At 31.1% G+C, this 20,744-nt stretch overlaps 1 protein-coding gene across 3 annotated transcripts; it reads left to right on the forward strand.

Annotated features, from left to right (window-relative positions):
• Positions 1-4,859: 4,859 nt before the first annotated feature.
• Positions 4,860-20,055, forward strand: LOC148602317 (uncharacterized). 3 transcript variants are annotated; one of them, XM_088552115.1, is made up of 7 exons: positions 4,877-5,021; positions 5,744-5,822; positions 10,615-10,902; positions 14,010-14,119; positions 14,486-14,678; positions 16,123-16,398; positions 18,167-20,055. In XM_088552115.1, the coding sequence occupies exons 2-6, from the start codon at positions 5,756-5,758 to the stop codon at positions 16,350-16,352; spliced, it is 888 nt and encodes a 295-aa protein (XP_088408241.1). In that variant the 5' UTR covers positions 4,877-5,021; positions 5,744-5,755; the 3' UTR covers positions 16,353-16,398; positions 18,167-20,055. The 3 variants fall into 3 exon arrangements, with proteins under 3 accessions (XP_088408243.1, XP_088408241.1, XP_088408240.1); XM_088552114.1 differs by lacking the exon at positions 18,167-20,055 and having other exon boundaries at positions 16,123-16,928; XM_088552117.1 differs by lacking the exons at positions 14,486-14,678; positions 18,167-20,055 and having other exon boundaries at positions 4,860-5,021; positions 16,123-16,295.
• Positions 20,056-20,744: the final 689 nt, after the last annotated feature.

Raw genomic sequence — 20,744 nt, forward strand, 5'->3', positions numbered from 1 at the left:
GTTATATTGCACAGAAGAACCATACACTGATACTACTGCTCTTTGGTTCATATTTATTGTGTTTGTTGCATAAATGTGTGTGACTCTGTAGAATCCGGCGGCTATATATTTTAGGAAACAATATAGAAAAATATAACGTTTATTGTCAGTAATACATTTACACAATTTAGAAATCTCCATGAACAATTTATAACTATTTCAGCTGGCAAAATAATAAAATATCAATAAAACGTGTGAAAAATATCCAAACCTGGGATAATTGTATCACAATCTATAATTTAGATTATCCAATTTGTATGTAAATATTTATACGGAACAAAAACCCCGGAGTCTATAAATAAATATCAGTACAGTGAAATGGAGATAATCGTCGGTAAATTTGCGAACTTCCACGTTTAGTGACTATATTTTGATGAAAATCTAGTTTGTGTGTAATAAACCAACCCAAGATAAGTTATTATTCATCACAAATGCGATTCCAAATTTCACAAAAGGTCGAGAAAATGAAAAAGATGCGTTCGCTGTCTGGGCTAAAATTAAAACATGCTTTCCGGTAGGATTTCCAAAAAGTGAAGCGTTGAAAGTCATTTCTTACTACTATGACAACGACACATGACACTTTCCCGCAAAATGTTTCGCAGAGAATATCAAAGAAAACAACTGACGTCTAATTTCTAACAAAACTCTTGAATAAATAGCGTAAGACAAACACAATTCGTTATGGTAAACAAAGTTTCACTGCAAAGACCTGTGTAAAGATCGATAACTGTAACGTTTAAGGTCACAAAATAGAAGAAATACAATTCTAGGATAACATGAATACGTGCACATTCTATGCTTTTAAATTGACCTAAAGTGAGTTGATTATTAAACATAAATATTCTAATAACACCTTTCATCATTAACGTCTAAAATACCGTAAAAAAGTAGTTTCATTCAATTCCTTATGCGAGATTCTAAATAACGATGCCATTTTACAACAGTGTTCCTACCTGTTAAATTGGCATATTTGGACATGTAACGTAGTATAACTGTATGACAGATGAACTTGGTTCCCTTGATTACTCTTCGTAACGTTTTATACAGATGCATTACTGAATCAGAAAGTAACATAAAACGAGACAAACTGAAAACTAAAGAACTAACCCGATTGTAGTGCTCTCACTAGTATTATATTTTCCTTGACTTCACAGTTATAATAAACACAATTGTATCATTGTTCAGTTTCTGTTTTTTTATGTGGCGTTTATTCTACATTTCTCCTGTATTTTGTGGTATTTTATTGTCCGACATATTTTTATCGTCTGCTAATTACAACAATATGACAAAATAACCGATGCGTATAATAAGGGGAATAAATCACTTGTAACTAGCGGAACGAATTTTGGTACCTAGCGTAAATGTTTCACACGCAGCTTGTTTTAAAATAAATGATCCATTAACTGTTGTTTCCTTTCCAGAAAGGGTTTTTAGTGCATACCAGGTACATAGTGTACATATTGTACCATTTATGCAATGTACCATAAAACTGGAGCGAACAATGACTACTAATTCAGAAATGTTCATGATGTTGTTCATGACCCCAAAAAGGCGATAGCCCGACAAGAATACATATTCAAATCATCAATGTCTACCAGAATGTCCATGATTTATCTCCCTTTGACAACGAGTGTTGTATTTTACAATGATGTCATATACCTCTTACTGATTGGAATAATGAAGCTATGTTACAATTTAACGATCGTGATAATTATTTTGTATAGTCCATGCCTTAAATACGATATGACGATCAATTGTGCAGTTTACAATATTAACACTCCTTTTTTACGAGTGTTTTAAGTGTATGCTTAATGCTGAATTGAAAAATATCTAATATTTTGTTTGTATTTGTTTTTTCTTCTGTCTCTTAAGTAAACAAAACTTAAATAAAATAAGTTAATGGTTTCAAAATTGAGATATTTTTCTCGACTCTGCTTGTGTACATCAAAACCTGTAAAGCATGAAACTGCGATGTGATTGATCTTCTCTAGAAGGTGTTTTTAAAGAAAGCTGACCCTCCACACTTAATTATACAGTCAATCTTAAACATGTGACATTGCTTTCTTCAGTTTCAAAATCTCAATTAACTGCATTCCTTTTAATACCAGAACCCGATTTTTACTCGTAGTAAAATCATCGTTGAAGGTTCAGGTATTATTTGACTGTAGATGCAATTCATTTGGCTAACATCCTCCATCACAAAAACGTTATCAACAAAATTCCCCCATATTTCAAACACAAATCCATACCAATTATTTCATATTCCTATACATTACCCATTGCATCCAAAATTTTCAATTATAAAAGGCTATTGCAGAACCTCGAGATTGAAGACTTCAAGGCTAAACCACCTGACTGTTCTTGAAAAAAAAACTCTTCATTCAAATATGATCCTTCCGGTCACGTCGTTACGGGTGATTTGTCCATCATCAAAAACGATTCTCTGCGTAATATCCTTTCTAAACGTCCCAGGTACAGTGAACCGCGCTCGGCAAATTAGAATTATAACTTTAAAGTTCTTATGGATGTTGAGGACTACGGAAGAAAATGAATAAAACGAGAACAAGAAGACATTGATTCTTTGCCAGAGTGGTTAAAGGCCGTGAGCCTTAATTTTGAAACTAATGAAAGTTTTAAGTAGGTCAAAGAGTGCCAATGCTACATCAGTTTTCAAGGACCCTGATGTAGCAAAAACATTGTCTACTATACATGACAAATATGTTGTCGTACCAGCAGACAAAGCCCAAAACAACATTGTTTTTGTCTGCAAAACGTTTTAATCCAATGTTAATTATCAGAGTTAGATATAGAAAATAATAGCAGTGATAAGACCTATACTACTATCACACTCTCCAAAGAAGAAATTGTGGAAAACCATAAATCTGTGCTATCCTCTTTTGGTCTCTGTACCAAAGACGATGACTGTGATTTACCGTCTATGTACTGAATTCCTAAACTCCACAAGAATCCATACAAACAACTTACATAGCTGGATCTGCAAAATGTACCACCAAACCTCTTTCAAAACTTTTAACTTATATACTCACAACTGTCAAAGAGGGTTGCAGTCCTACCACAAGATTTGTTACTCCCGTAGTGGTATTAATTCAATGTGCATCCTGAAAAATTCGAAAGATCTTTTGGAGACAATCAATTCAAGACTATTATCAGAATATCATAGTATTAAAACCTATGATTTTTCAACGCTGTATACCTCTATTCCACATACTCAGTTAAATCCCGACTTAAAAACATTATACATCGTTGTTTTTCCAAAAACGTTGATGCACCTAGATATAAATATATAGAGATTCCTCATAATTTGCAAGAAATAATCCCAAATCATCTTCCAAATATAAAGAAGATGTTAACAAAATGCTGGAATATTTAATATTTCAACAAATGGTCGGCATTCCAATGGAAACAAATTGTGCTCCTTTACTTGCTGACCTATTCCTTCACGCTTATGAGGCTGACTTTATAGCTGATCTGATCCGAAAGAAAGAGTATTGTTTAGCTAGATCCTTTAATTTCAGTTTCCGCTATATAGATGACGTATTATCTTTAAACAATCCTAATTTTGGGGACTTGATACATCGCATCTAGCCCAAAAGAAATTGAGATAAAGGATACTACAGACACAGTGAAGTCAGCCTCACATCTTGACCTACATTAAGAAATCGATGGTAAAGGAAAACTATTGACCGAAGTTTACGACAAACGTGATGACTTTTCATTCAAAATTGTCAACATTCCTTTCATCTGTGGCAACATCCCTTCGACACCTGCGTATGGAGTGTTCATATTACAACTCATACGTTATGCCGGAGGTTGCCGAGACTACGCAGACTTTTTGTATCGCTCTAGAATTCTAACAAATAGGCTTCTGGAACAGGGTTATATTGAAGATTGAAGTCATCACTACAAAAGTTATATGGTCGTCATCATGAACTCGTGGATCGTTACGTTGTATCCATCTGCGCCATGAGATCTGATTTGTTCAACGTGCTATAGTTTTCATTTCCTCTTTCGTCTACCCCGGACTTGACTTTTTATGAGCAACTCGGCGGTTGTTTCTAGAAAAGCAAAGGACGCTTACTACCTTCAACCCATACACATTATATCACTTTTCTGCTTCTGCTGTATTATAATAAATTATCGGTATGTACTGTGAGATTATTTTTGACTCCCATCTAAAACAAGCATGATATTTCGAAATCTACAATACACATGTAACTTTACTGAACAAAACCCTGATAAAACTGGCAATCTGTGTAAACCAGACATTTTTTTAGATCCCTTTATCTCCGTTTCAATACTTGTTTAATCTATATAAACCTAACAACAGAGTTTTCACTGCATATAATCTTAAGTGTATACCTTTTAGAAATTGCAATATGAAACAGGTATGAATTTATATTTCCACGACTTCACGTTATCTTAGTATATGCGTTTATCCCCCTCTTTTTGAACACATTTATAAGGTTATGTATTGGTTGATATATATATTGGAGTTATACATTATTTAAAGTGAATATTCCGATTGTCATACTTGTTCATCGGTATTGAATGTAGAGACAACTTTTATGTTATAATGTGGAAGATTCGAAAACCAGAATTCTTTTTAACAGCAAAAACGATTTCGAACAGTGTTTTTGAATATTTTATTTTATTTGTAAAATTTATCGACTTTAAATATAACAGGTAAATACATGTCCGGTATAGTTTTGTAAATTTTCTGTCAACCAAGGTAACTCTAATATGGCTTCATGTACATTATGTAATATGCAATTTCAATGTTTTTTCTTCATAAAATAGGCATATTTGTAAACGAAAGTTATTAGCAATTTTGAAATGCTATTCTTAAATTTGTTAAATAAAAGCAAGGAAATAGAATGGACCTAAAAATAACTACGATATTAAACGACCAGGAACTATAAATCATTTTGTAGTTGGACTTTATACAAAGTACAAGTCGTTTGGTAAGTAGTAAAATTTTCCTATCAATTCACAATATAATTTGACAAAGTTGTTTAAAAAGCAAATAGGGATCAAGTGACCCTATTCACTGTTTATTGTGATATATCAAGGAACAACCCCAAAGCAAAAAGAAAACCAAAAAACAAAAAACAAAAAAACAAAAATGAAAATAGTATTGCGAAAACGGACAAAACTCAAGGAACTTCGTTTTGTAAGGATAAATACGATCCAGATGTTATAAGAAGGTAAATGTCATTTGTACTTGTTCAAAAATTAAACATGTCAAGTCGCTTTTCTTAATATCGGTTTTTGATTTGTAAGAAAATTGTTTACATATACGTAAACTAAATTGATAGTAAATGAATATCATATTACATGTTTAAACTTATCTCTTCAGTCATAAACTGCATGTATAATATTTTAATAATGTTCTGGATGCATGTACAACTGAAATAGATGCAATGATATTGCATTTGGTTAAATATATAAATATATACATACTTGATACGCATACTGCCAAAGACTCAAAATGGAAAGCTCGAATTAATCTGTACAACTATATATTAGAAACTAAATTGTGGCACCACCTAAGAATGAGTGACGAAATAACAACTAAAAACAATCATCTAAACAAAGAATACATTTGGAACTAAACGATAGAATTGCATGGGTGGAAGCCTTCATGCGAGATTCTGTGCAGATCATTTTTGTTTCTTTCTTCCAGAGATGTTGAAAAATGAGATACTTCCCTAAGCTTTTGCTGATTTTTGTTGTAGTGAAGTCATTGTATGGTAATGAGGCAGGTAAGTGTTTACGTTTAATGATCTACATTGTAAGCATGGGATTGTGTATCGATTGGTTGTTTACATGCTTGGTCCATGCTCCCAGTTTTCAGTGGAGTCCGAGTTTGCTTTTTTTGCTTTGTATGTATTATTTTAGTTACTTTATGTTCTTTGTTGTGTATGTCTGTTTTTCATGTCAAGTCTTTGTCCCTGGATTGTATTCTTTTGTTACCGCTATATCTTGTTCCCTTGATTATCATCTTACAATAGAAGTCATAAACAGATATTAAATTGAAGTCCTTACTAATGTCTATTCTATTGAACATGTGAAAGTTAATTGGATTAAGTTGCAGCGCGGTATGTACACGCATCTTTGTTATAAAAAGCTGTAAAAATATTCAATTTGTTGAGTAGTTCCGAATTTAATTACGGCCTGTATCTTTTAACTATACGTTAAAGCATACTCACGTTTATCTTTGTTCTGGGTTTTAATAACCTTTTCCTTCCGTTATGCAAACTATAATTGTTTTCAGACTGAATTAGTCTTGTTATATGGTCAGTATAGCTTTTTGCTGTAGAACCGACAATGATCTCAAATTTTACCAGGTTAATGGTTGTTAATCCCCATATGCTGTAATATATGTAATATCATTGTATAATTCATATTTTAGTTGCAAGTCAAACGATTTTCTTCGTTTCTATTTATAAACTTAAACGGTCATATGAGCTATTGCCATCACTTTGAGTCCGTCATCTGTCGTCGAATGTTTGTATCATCGTTAACGTTTCTTTTCAAATCTTTTCCGTAGGAACCACTTAATGAATAATTACCAAATTAGGTCACTTGCGTATTTTCTCGAAATTGTGCGGTTATATAAATCAAGAGTAAGACATGGCCGTTTTTGTAATTATCAGAATACAGGGGCCAAGTCACGAACTTCATCATACATCACAAAAACTAAACGAGATAAAGGAAAATAAATTTAACTCCTTCTTTTGCCTTCAGCATGGAAAACTCCAAGAAAATGTCAGTTGGCTCAAAATTTAAGAATGACCCCTTGTTAGTGTTATTACTGCTCAATTTAAAAAAAAATGTTAAAAAAGTTTTTAGCCAGAATTTCGGAAACAATGAAAGGTAGACCATACTAATTTTCCATTCTTAAATTGATATTTACATTAAGGTCCAACAAAAGTCGTCTTTGGGTTGTAGTATTATCTTTCGAAGGCGAAAAACGTTTTTTTCTCAGTTTTTAGCATTTACCTTGAAAAACAAAATAGATCGAATAAAAAATAATCAATTGATGTAATGATTCTTTTGATGAAACTACAATTGTGTTGAAGTTATAAGACAACTCTTTGACATATTTATAGCCATGTATTGAAATACTAAAATTATGTTTATGACATTTAAACACATATCTTGAAATCGAAAATACGAAGTAGTGTCCTTTAAGTACAATTTCGTTTTGATCTACACGAAACCGAAAACATTTTCTTTCATCTTTGTAATGTGTTTGGTCAGCTTTTCCTTTTGTTATGCCAATTATTGTTGTTTCCAGACAGGATTAGGTTTGTTATGTGTCAATATACATTTTTATCGTAGATATGAACCATATCCTCATGTTTTAATTAGTTTATGGTATGTTAGTCTCTATGAATATGGTGTAAAATATAAAATATATATGGTATAATTTTTATTATAGTCACAAATTATTTACTTAAATTGATTATTTTTGTTACAGTATATAAGATCACCTTGTGAAAGGCCATGTGGGCTATTGCCATTACTTTGCGCTCTTCATATGTCGTCGTGTGTTGTCTATCATCATTAACATTTCCTTTAAAACCTTCTCTTTTGAAACCACTCAGTGTACTACTACTACATTTCATCACAAGGACTTGTAGGGTATTTACAAGTACATAGAAAATGTTTCGATCGTAAAATGTGGCCGTCGTTGTCATATTTAGAGTGCAGGTGCCAAGTCACAAATTTCTTTGTATATCCCCCACCTAAAAAAATAACCAAAAGAAAAATCTCCTGTACTGAGGATAGCTCCCGAAATTGGGACAAAGTTTTAGGATAACTCCTTGTTAAAGTTATTACTGTTGTAATGCAAACAATGACGTTTGTTTACTATTTCTAGCCATAATCTAAAATAAACCTTTCAAGGAGTTCTCATTGAAAGGTTTATTTAAATTGAAAGGCAAGAAATGATGCTTATTACAGCTTTAAGCAAGTTCCATGAAATCCATAATATTAAGAAGTTTCTTTTGAGATCAATTTAATTTTAATCCCCACGAAAACGTGGCATGATTTATTTCTGATGGTTGCATGAAATTGCTTTTTCGGAACTAATTACATATTTTTATTGCACAACAATTAGTAAAATTGTCAATACAAAGAATCCTAACAGAAGGTTGAACAAAATAATGCGTTTTTAAGCTAACAATAACGTATATAGACTCTCAAATTGTTCTCAATTTGTTGACTAGTTTATTACAGCGTAAGAGCCGTTTTAATGAAGATAACTCTTTTAATTGCTTATTAAACCCATTAATTGTTAAGGTCTACAATAAAAAAATACAATTGTTCCTCATAATGCGCCATGTTGTTATAATAAAGACCTTTACATTTAATCATAAACCATGAAAAAGGCTGTCAAACAGTCTTATAAGATAAAATTCCTTACTATTATCTAGTGTATTTAACAGTTAAAATAAAAAAAATCGTTCATTGGACTAGATTACAGGGGGTTTCATATTTTGTTATTGAACGTGGGAGAAATATTTCATTTGATATGTCAATTTCAATTCATGGCTTTTCTTATATAATGAATTTGCAATTGGTCTGTATGTCGTATAAATATCTAAAACCTTCACGACTAAGCACATTTTCTTCTTTCATCTTTCTAATGTATTTGGTCAGCCTTTCCTTTTGTTATTCAAATTATTATTGTTTCCAGATTAGGTTTGTTATGTGGTCAATATACCTTTTATATTAGGTAATTATTTAATTCATTATTTAAGAAATGAGCCATTACCTCATGTTTTAATTAGTTTATGGTATGTTAGTCTCTATGAATCTGATGTAAAATATATAATATCATGGTATAATTTTTATTATAGTCACAAATTATTTTACTTAAATTGATTATTTTTGTTACAGTATATAAGATCACATTGTGAAAGGTCATGTGAGCTATTGCCATTACTTTGCGCTATTTATATGTCGTCGTTTGTTGTCTCTCATCGTTAACTTTTCCTTTAAATCTTCTCTTTTGAAACCACTCAGTGTACTCACTACCACATTTCATCACAAGGACTCTTAGGGTATTTACAAGTACATAGAAAATGTTTCGGTCGTAAAATAATGTTGTCATTGTCATATTTAGAGTACGGATGCGAAGTCAAGACAATTTCTTTTTATACCCCCCTGCTAATGAGAGGTTACTCCTTGAAATACATGTACAGCATTTCGAACTTTACAATATATAAAACTGGTATTTTTTTTATTTATTTGATAAAGAGACAGTTTGAATGGGTTTACAAACACTAGATATAAATTCATGTCAAAAATATATAAAGTGACTTCAGCAAGAACCTGGTAAGCAAATATGAAAGAAAGAATTTATTAGATCAATAGATCATGATTAAAATGAAGTTTTTTATTCCGTCGGAAACAGTTTTAGACAATGATTAAAATATCGTCAAAACATGTCTATGTGTGTATCATTGTTATGTGTCCTGTTAACTTGTGTAAAATCGATTGGTGTTTTCAATTAACACTATAGAGACATGATCCTTTTATCATAATTTATTGACATAGGTTGATTAATGTAGACCTCAGTGGCCAATCTTTCTTATGAATTCCTACTTAAAAAAAATGTTGTTTTTTTGTTAAATTAAAAACTAAAAATATCAGAAAAAATCAAAGAATAATCAAGGAAATCTATCATCTAGCATTGCAGTGAAAATATACATGAACTGGTTATTTTTATCCTCATTTTTCTTAAGGAAAATTTTGTTAAGAGTCAAATTCCTTGATCTGCTACTCATTAAGCAAACCATAACATACTATGTGCCTTGTAGACATGCTCGTACAGGTCAAACCTTAAACAGTATGGGCAAATTAAAGTTTTGTTGGGAGCAACCACATGTTCATGTAAACTTGTGTGTGGAGGTCCAAACCTAATGATTTTACCCACTAAATTCTAGTTAAATAAAGAAATTTGCAGGACAGAGCATAATACAACCACAATATTTTAAACTCTTTTCAATTTGGGCAATTGTGGACATAATGTTATTTTTTAAAGTCGGACGTCACTAAATCTTGGAGCATGGGCCAGGACATAAACGTTGTATGGACTAGCATATAGTAAGTAAACAAATACAACTTTTAAAAGTATGATATTATTGGATATAGTATAGTATGATCCAAATTAGATCGAAATGCGTGATGCATACAATATTTTTCAATCTTCCTGACCTCTACGGAACGTAAGTTTGTTAAAACCAATTAGACTTGGCATTTACAATAGTTAAAAAGAAAGTTGAAACAACCGCAAGTGGGTTAGAACAGTTAAAAATTCCGCTTCTATTACGGATTATTGTTTCCGGTGTATTACAATACAAACAGTCAGAACACAACTACAACCAGGCAAAATCAGTATTTAAAACAGCACATAATATTGGGTGATTGTATTATGTAACTGTATCGTCTATATCTATCGGTAATCCATAAATAGCAAATATATGTCGAAATTACTTCTTTGATCTATGCCAAATTAAAAAAAATCTATTTTTGACATTTCAGTTTACTGGAAATTGGTGACACCGAAAATACAACTACACTCAGCTGTCATTTTAGAATGTAATCACGAATGTTGTAGTCGGAATTCCTCAACATACTGGAAAATTGAAAATGGAAGTTCAACTCTTGCGACTCAGTATCCGTTCAAATATACAATTTGGTCTAGTACAAGAAGTTGTCGACTAGAAATACACAATTTCATCGTGGAAGATGCAAACATAAACTACACGTGTTTTCATACTTTCAAGAGTTTCAGCAGAAACCTAAAGCTAGGGGTGGATAACTTTATTCGTATGTATATCTTAGCAAATCTATCATAAACCTGTAACGAACCTTACGATTAGATGATTTATTTTTGCATTAAGGATGATCGCTGCTTTGTTTAAGAATAATATTGATATTAAAAGGTAAAATCATTCAAGGTCTTTCATGCTAGAACAAAATGAAGAAACGATTGGTCAGTTTGCTCGTTTTTGTTATATCATCATTTAGAAATTTGGCGGGAAAATGATTCGCTGTGTTTTCGATAGGGTTTGACTTAGTAGGTTCTAGCTATTAAAAACCCGGAAGAAAACATAAGAATTTCATAGAAAAAAATTCAAATAACAGATGTGTTTAATGATATCATGAAAAGAAAATTGGGGTCACTAGGAAATAATATTGGTGCTACGAAATGGATAACGCCAGAGGGGCCCGAAAGTCTGACAAAAATGACTGAACTCGAATAGCGAACATCCTTATAATACCCTAATTGTGGTCCCATATACGAAATAAGAAAACCAAATACAAACGATCATAGCAACATTATACGCTTTGATAATGCACATGACATCGAGGTCATACCATTTCCTCAAATCAATGACATTTCATATATGTTAAGCGTTTGTATTATTCAGGGCCCAATTACAAACATGATAATATTTGTTAAATAATTTCTTGAAACTCTGCAAACTGGAACATCAACTTAGTTTATTGGGGAATTACTTAAGGATTAACGGAAATATCAGATAGAGCTCTTTGTTTTTGTTATGAAAATTATATTATTAATTAATCGGTCTAGGGACTCTTGAATAGTTTCATCATTGTACAACATTTCCAAAAAGGAATTTTCCTTCCAATTTGATATCTGAATGTACACAACGTACAAGATTTACACAAAATGTTTAAGTTAAAAGGCATGTCTTTTGCTAAATTTAAAATGACAAAGTTTTTGCTGTCACACACAGAAATGAAATTAATATCGAAATGCTATTTAACAATGCTTTATGAGATTAACGATGCGTTTACAAATATTCATAAACAACTAAATGTACAAGGTAATAGAATTTTTAAAGAAATCTCTTTGATTTTACATGTTGTTGATATATAAATTAGCAACAAATGTAATATAAGGACTGTTCACTATACTGTTGATGTCTCAGGCAGTTACAGTCATTTATCTAGTCATTTATATGTTTCATACACTTAGTAATATCATTTATACTAGTTTTTGACATTACGTTCAATCCGAAAGACTTTAGTTTTTAATTTAAGATAGTGATGTTTGGCCCGGTCTAAAGATGACAGTAATTGTTAGCTCATTAGGATATATTACTTAGGTTATGTTCATGATTTTTGTACAGGTCGTATAAAAAACCTTGTATTCGGCAGGATAGTTAAGGTACTTTGATTACATAAAAAACCTTAGTCATATTATACTACAACCTCATAAGTAATGTCCATGTCAAAACGTCAACGTGATTAAGATATTCAATAAATGAAACACGTTATTAAAAACCTAATGTGAAACATTGGATTAGAAGAGAAAACTGATAAAATACATTATCATCGTAATGAAATAAAAACTTTTAGTAAATTTGCCTATTTCATATTTCTGATGATTTCAATAAATTGGAAAATGGCGAGGTTTCAAGCTTCAACCTCAATTGGCACCACTTCATATCAATAATTAAGTAATATTAAATAGGCGTGAAAATGATATAAAATACAACCTTTATACTCCCAACTCCTCTAAAAGTGCAATATTGAGTTTGATTAAATGTTCACAGACTGTTTTAAATCACCGGAATGCTTTTTAGGGGTTCTAAAGCAATGATGTACTTTCTCAGATGTCGACCGGTGTATGGGGGCTTTTTTTATCTGCATATTCTCTGAAACTTCCCTGATACAAAACATGGCCTTATCATTTGCCAACCGGGGAGGAGTTCATTCTTGTCCACAAATCTTCTGTATCCTCTGCTTCGAATTTGATAAAACTTTCACAAATTCTTTTTTACATGATGCGATTGTTGTGTACCATCTACTTTGTTAGAATAAACCTGTCCATATACTTATCCTATCAAAACTCAATACCAATGCCTTTTTTATCGAGTAATATTTGTTAAAATGGATACGTGTAGGTCTTATCCTTCCCTTTTTAGATGTTCAGTTCGCCTCATGGTTGAATTGTTTTATAGTATTTATATTAAGTTTTTGTGTCAAGCAAGTTTTCTTATAATCTAATTTAGGAGTTAATTTTCTGTGTGTTTATCATTTTTGAATTGTACTATATCTTATTTCCTCTTTTATTTTTTTATGGATTCAAAGAAGGTAACAATAGAGTAACCTATCTTTTTATATTTGATATGTTCAAAATTATATAAGAACTATTTTTTTTTCTGTTCACTTCGGATATCAATTAGGTCAAGATCTAGAGCCACACATCAGGAACTGTATTTATAAAGAAAATTTATTTCATTTAATACAAAACATTGACTTTGTCATTTAATAACCGGGCATGGTGGTGGGATTGGGGGTGTCCTTCTTATTCGGAACTCCTCTGCATGGCATTTGATGAAACTGTCACATATTCTTTTTAACATGGTATCATTGTGCACCTATTTCGTTTTCCATCTGATTGATTTTTTGGAGTTTCCGGAAGCAATACATAAACTTTATCATGTGTCGACAAAGATAGGATTTTTTTTCTAATTTTGGCGGAATTATTTAAACAGGTGCCTGGAACAGATGGGACAGCTCCGATCAGATTATACAAAATAACCTGGTTTGCTCAAAGAGACAGCCTGTTACAATTTGAGTTCACTTACTAACATTTAAATTGCATGCATTTATTGTAGATTCCTTTTGTGGTCCATTACCGTGTCGAAAGAACTTACATTTATTTACTGATGGGAATGAAGCCATTGATAATTTAACTCACACTTCCAGTTCAGAATTTAATTCAGAAGAAAAAGATATATTTCTTATTTGACGGAATTAGACACAAGATGACATATGTTAGAACAAGTGCTATTTGAAAAATACCCGTAATCGACCTGCGTAATTTATAATAGAGTAAACATTTTTTAATAAGATTTCTGAAACAATAACATGACATACGTATTTTTTTTCTCTCACAGAATTACCATCTCGAAAAGATATAATAACCAGTTTAGATGCAGAACAACAAACCTTTAACATCAGATTGAGAAATACATATCCAGCTGTCAAATGTTTTGCTCACAATAATGTAAGTTTAATTTATCTCCTTAGAAATTTAAAATGCAGGGGATGCCGTATGCTAACTATGTTTTAAAAGATTAAGCTTATTGAACTATTGAAACTTTATATACCCATAAATAAAACAAATAAAGTTACATTAGTAAGACAAACAACAATGAAATAATCTTTACTTCAAACAAATGACCATGAGTACATTATAAATTCAAATATTGAATACAAAGTATTGAGGTATTCATTGTACATTTGTACATGAATAAATCCGTTTATTTTACAAGAAAAACTGACAACAGCTTAGGGAAAATTATCTTATGGACGACACATGTACATAATAAGTGAAAATGGGATAACTTGGACAACTAACTTTGAATTTCAGAATACATCCGTCCATGTTGCAAAATACACAAAGATGATAGGGATGTTGTTTTCATCAAACATAAAAGTCCGAATTCCAGAATCAAAAGGACTTTTTATCATAAATTGCCGTGTGAAAAACACTGAGATTTTCAGATATATGATTTTTACACAACAAATATCAAATGGATCCCGTGTTGATGTCCTGTCAAAAGGTATATACTTACAATACATGGTAAAAAGGTCACTAATAAATGTTTTTCTGTAACTTTTCAACAAAATGTAAAATGAAATAAAAAACAAAAAACAAAAACAAAAAACAAAAACAAAAACAAAAGAACAAACATTCATTTTGACGAATATTTCAGAATTTCAATCAATAATTATTTCCTATTGCGCGACCTTGCTAGTAAATTTACAATAATGCATACCCAATATTAATAAATTATCCTTTTTTCACTTTAGAAAAAAGTAAACTGTTAATTTGATATCGATGACATTCGTGAAATTGAAAGAGTAATCAAGGGGACCAAGGTTATAGCGGTAATCAAAGAATGTTATCCAGGGACAAAGACCAGACATGGAAAACAGACACACACAACAAAGAACACAAAACAACCAAAATCACACATACAAAGTAACAAAAGCAAATGAGCAACTCGGACTCCACTAAAAACTGGGAGCATGGACCAGGTGCACCTGTAGGGTAAGCGTCTTCTGCTTTTCTAGAAACACTCGCCGAGTTGCCCATAAAAAGTCAAGTCCGGGGTAGACAAACGAGAAAAGGAAAACTATGACCCGTTGAATAAATCAGTTTTCATGGTGCAGATGGATACACCATAACTATCCACGAATTCATGATAACGACCATGAAACTTCTGTAATGATGACAAATCTTGTAGCAATATAACCCTGTTCCAGAAGCCTATTTGTTAGAGTTCTAGCGCGATACAAAAAGTCTATACTCGAATTCACCTCAGCCTGTTTCAGTTTATTTTAGATTAATTTTTTTATTACTCATAAGTTCCTTTAAAAAAACTTGCCATACAATTACTTCTCGTTCTTACCTCCGAGATTGAAAAAAAATCAAAATTTATTTTTCCTACGAGAATTTTGCACTGAACGTATTGTTTATCCGCCATCTTGTTTCTATGGATATTTTGAGATGTTCCCTATTACCTCACAATTGAAGAGCTGAAATACCATGATTTCCTGCCATATGGGGACAACTTCCTTTATCATAGTATATGGGGGGAGGGGGGGTAAGGTAAGGAAAGGGAAATGGGCAATGGAGATATGAAATAATGTATTGGAATGGAGATTTTGAATGGGGAGGATGGGGAAATAAATTTTTCAAGTATTATTTTATATGAAACATGAATTATATTTCATAAGAGATGACCAATAAATTCAATTAGATGATATAAATATTTGTTATAAAAAATCCAGTGTGGATTTATGTAGGGAATGATGTGTGGGAACAATAAGGAATGGGGAATTGGAGGTGGTATATGGTGTAAATTGAACTTTATACCATTCAAGAGCAGAACTTGTATCAGTAAAAAAGGAATGCTTTCAATTCTTATCTTCCCTTTCCGAAACCAGCATTATTCGTTCTTTTCTCACTGTTGATAGATCTTTTCTTATCATTATTTACAGAAACGGACAACTGTAAGGTAATCGCTGGCATAGCAACAGTCCTATTATTTGTGTGCCTTCTGTCGTACAGTCTACATTCACTTTGGAATTGTACAAAGAGGAAACATAGTCATCTTTACTCTGAGCAAAAGTTATCCGTCCAAAATTATGGAAAACCATTATTGAACAATAACAAAGTTCCTCCAAACAACATCAACTCTCTGAATGTAAATGAAACAAAACAGACATAACAAGAATGCGCATAAAGTGAATTAAGATTGACAATAGTGTTGACTGGTAAGTCCTCTTTAGCAAAAAAGGTTATTTTGTACAACCTGGCTTGGTACCATGACACCATTACGTTCGATTGGTCTCGTCTCTGTGATTCAAATACGTCCAAACGAAATAACGTCTTTATTTTGAACAAATTCTTAATATTTTGTCTGTCACACATTAGAAATAAGTTTATAAGGAATGTTTCAAATCATTCAACAGGTTTTAAAGTTGCTCGGGTCACTGTACACTTTTGGTAAATTGTCCCAAAAAAGGTTATTTCGTTAAGCATTTTTTTTAAAATTCGATATATTCCTTGAGGGGTTTTGCTTTATTCAAAGATTATGTTCAACAATTTCAAAACAGTAAAATTGCAAAGTAATTTAAATACTTATAAAATATATTTCTTTTCTTCATGAAAGTTTGCACCAAGTCTGAAGAAAATTTTCAGGTGGTCATATCAGTGAAAAAGTGGGAAGTAATGTTACCTACGAAATATAACTCTAGTTAATTCAACAAATTATCAATAAATGATACGATGCAATAAAAAACACTTACATGAGATTAAAGTGCAATATTGAAGCTGTCAGTAACATGAACATTAGCAACTCGGCGGGTGTTTCTAAAAAAAAGCAGAGGACGCTTACCTTACCGTTACACTTGTCCATGCTCCCAGTTTTACTGGAGTCCAAGTTGCTCATTTGCTTTTGTTACTTTGCATGTATGGTTTTAGTTACTTAATGTTCTCTTTTGTATATGTCTGTTTCCAATGTCTGGTCTTAGTCCATGAATTACATTCTTTTGATTACCTCTGTAAACCTTGGTTCCCTTGATTACCCTTTAAGTATATTTAAATCAATAAAATAAGAAAATCCATGGGTTTAAATAGATTTGCAAACGTTTTTAATTATTGTACAAATATGACAGTGTTTGAATATTGTCATTTGGTAACGTCCTAGACGGATGACCGCTAGGCAGTTGACGAATGTCAGGCGGTCAGACTTTCAAATGGAATCTCATAGAGCAGGAGAAAGCAAGGGAACCACCCTTCTAATCTAGAAACATCCACCGAGTTGCTCATAAAAAGTTAAGTTCGGGGTAGACAAAAGAGGAAAGGTTGAATATTGCAAACTATCAGATTATCATTTTTATTTAAGTTTTAGGTTCGTTTGTTATGGTGTTGAAATAATATAACTAAACTTGAATTTTGCGATGTTCAAGTTTCACTCATTATGGAACCTTTACGCTTATTATAGATTATCTGTCCTGACAAAATCTGTTAACTTTTCTATCATTTTCTTTTTAATTGTTTTAATATTAACATGTTTAAGATCCACTCTCTCCGGTCAATTGCGTTAACTGTTGCCTAATCTTTACTTTATCATTACTCAGGTATGTTTTTAAGTAGCACTCTAGTTAAGAATCATGCAAAAAATACGATTGGTGGTTGGAAAGTCTACACATATCTTATTTTTGATATGTTTGAAATGCTTCAGTAAACAGGAAATTACATGTGACTATTCGTAGAACCATTCTTCATACGAGATAACAACTATATAGAATCCTCTGTTGATTTTAAAATGAATGGAGACAGCTATTGAATGTTAATGTGAATAAACTCTTTAGAGAAGACAGATTGAAATGAATGATTGTACTTTTCATTATAAAGACCTATTACGCAATTTAATAACAACAATATTAACAAATGAATAGCTTTTTTTGGGTGTATCATATTTTACAGAACTTGCATGATTCTTACAAACACTGCTAATTTAATACTTTATCTTATTAGGAAGACTGATAAAAGGTTATGAATAAAGATTTGGCAATGTGTTATAAACCTGCAAAGAGAATGTCTTACATTGCATTGTCATTTATAATTTTCTATGACTTTATTTTTCGATAATATGGACTGACAAAGGATGTTATCAATTCTCTGACCATGAACGTTTCATTCTGACCAAACTGTATCAATTTTTGTATTACATTAATCATACAATGGGGATTGACAGAAACCAATTCTTTAAGCATTTCAACAATACTGTATACACTTTATTTAATCATTACATTTCTTAGTGTTATACCTGTGAACTGACAAAAAGCTTTCATTTCAGCTTTTACCATGAGTTTTTTTTTTCATTCTGAAAAATAAAAATGGTGTTTTACTTTTAAATTACTGTTGATGTTGTTTTTAAAAACTTTTTTTGAAAAAAAATGAACCAGTCAGTTGACCATGTATCTTTTTTTATTGAAACAAAATGCTATTGCATTAACAAAATAGTGTTAACTATTGCATCACTTTTTTGTTATTTATTACTTTACTTTATGTTATGTTGCTTGACTAAAAGCTTTGATTTTAGCTTTGAACATCAACTTGTTTCATTCTAAAATGAAAATGTTGTTTTATATTGAGTAACTCTTGATGTTTTTTTTACCATATTCTATTTATTGAAACAAAATAGTGTAAACTATTGAATTACTATTTTTGTTATTTTTTACTTTAATCGATGTTATATTGTGGTCTGACAAAAAGTTTTGACTTTAGCTTTGCAATTTGACTATGAGCTTTATCATTCTGAAAAAAAAGAAATGGTGTTTATTTTTGAATTACTGTTGACGTTGTTGGTTTTTGAACTTTTATTTATTTTATATATAAAACACTGTAAGCAATTAATTAATTTTCATTGAAACAATATAGTGTTAACTATTGCATTACTTTTTTTTTGTTATTTATAACATTAATTAATGTTATATTGTGAACTGACAAAAAGCTTCGATTTAAGCTTTGACCATGGGCTTTTTGATTCTGAAAACAGAATGGTGTTTTCTATTGAATCACTGTTTATGTTATTGTTTTTTATATTTCATTTATATTTGAAAAAAATGACCAATTATTTAACCAAGTATATTGTATTCTAACAAAACAGTTTTAACTATTGCATTTCCATTGCTTGTTTTACTTTAATGTTATATAGAGGACTGACAAAACGCTTTGATTTAAGCTTTGATCATGAACATTCTTATTCTTATATTTAACATTGAATCATTGTTTTTAAGTGTTTTTTTTTTAAATTAAGTTCAAAAGCGTACTGAAAAGAAAAAAATAATCAATTCTATGATCATGGATCTTTTGTTTAAACAAAAAAGTGTAAATTATAACATTGCCATTTTTGTAATTTATTATTGTAATTGACAATATATTGAGAACTAACAGAAAAGCTTTGATTTTAGCTTTGACCATGAGTTTTAAATTCTAATAAAATAGTGTTTACTATTGAATTATTGTTGAATTTGTTTTTTTTAACTTTTATTAGTGTTTTAAAAAAATGAAAAAAAAAGTTGCTTAAGAAAGTAATTGAAAACTGTTTATTTTAATCGATATCATAGTATTCGAATAACTCTACCTTGCTGTATGCATACGACTTTTATACTAGGTTTACTGGTCGATGGATAAGCTCACTGTCTTTCATGTTTAGCTCGCTATCTTAATCAACTTAGCTCTCCTTCAGTTTGCTCTTTCGTGGAATTAGATAACTCTCTAAAAACCCATTGACTTTTTTTGTGATATTTTATGGTTAAACGGTCTAACCTTTTTTGTGATATTTTATGGTTAAACGGTCTAACCTTTTCGATTTGTCCTTTCGACTGTTACTTTGTATACGTAAAACATGATTCAATGTGTCATTTGTTCTTTTTTTAGTGTCAACATTAATGTTAACTTCTCAATTTGATATATTGTGGATTTGGCTTTTTCCGGTATGTTGACTTCTGAGAGCCAACAAATTCTCAGTCATTCACTCCAAATTTTACTTCTACTTTAAGTTGGATTTATGTTCAACGTACAACAATTCAAAAGAAACAAAAAGAAGATGAAAAAGGAGCATATAGAACGAAATACATCCCTTCCCCCCACAAATACACAAAAAAATAAACACATTATGCAAGTGCAATACTGATTTTTTTTTTCCATTTTGAAAACCTTTTTTAAGTTTAAGGTAACCATAGAAGCAGTATCAATCTTAGAACATTGTTCAACAATTATTATGTTCCTGAAGCAATGTCTTAAACTCAAATTTTAATATATGACCTGCCAATATTGATACTGAATGCTCAAAATGTCGGGTTTGTGGTAAATGAATGGTTTCCTCCAAAAAAAAAGATCTACATACTAAACATACTATAGTTACGTGAAAATGGAATGGAAGAGAGAGGTTTAGCGCTCTGTAAAACCTAGATTTAACCCACCATTTTTTTTTCTTTATCATCAATTTCCTTTGCAATTGAGAGTGTCTGAAAGTTTTACTAATTTGTACTTTTATACACTTCAGTGATGGATTTCTTTTTATATCACAGCATGAAAGATATAAACA

This window comes from Perna viridis, chromosome 11 (genome assembly GCF_037379345.1).
Source record: "Perna viridis isolate PV_CMFRI_1.1 ecotype Kerala chromosome 11, ASM3737934v1, whole genome shotgun sequence".
In the NCBI taxonomy this organism is placed as follows: Eukaryota; Metazoa; Mollusca; class Bivalvia; order Mytilida; family Mytilidae; genus Perna; species Perna viridis.

Excerpts from the sequence above, each read along its gene's own strand:
- LOC148602317 (XM_088552115.1), top strand. The coding sequence starts at position 5,756 with ATGAGATACTTCCCTAAGCTTTTGCTGATTTTTGTTGTAGTGAAGTCA. Across the intron at positions 10,903-14,009 it reads AGGGGTGGATAACTTTATTC|AATTACCATCTCGAAAAGAT; the intron begins GTATGTATATCT and ends TTTCTCTCACAG. Across the intron at positions 14,120-14,485 it reads AATGTTTTGCTCACAATAAT|AATACATCCGTCCATGTTGC; the intron begins GTAAGTTTAATT and ends TTTGAATTTCAG.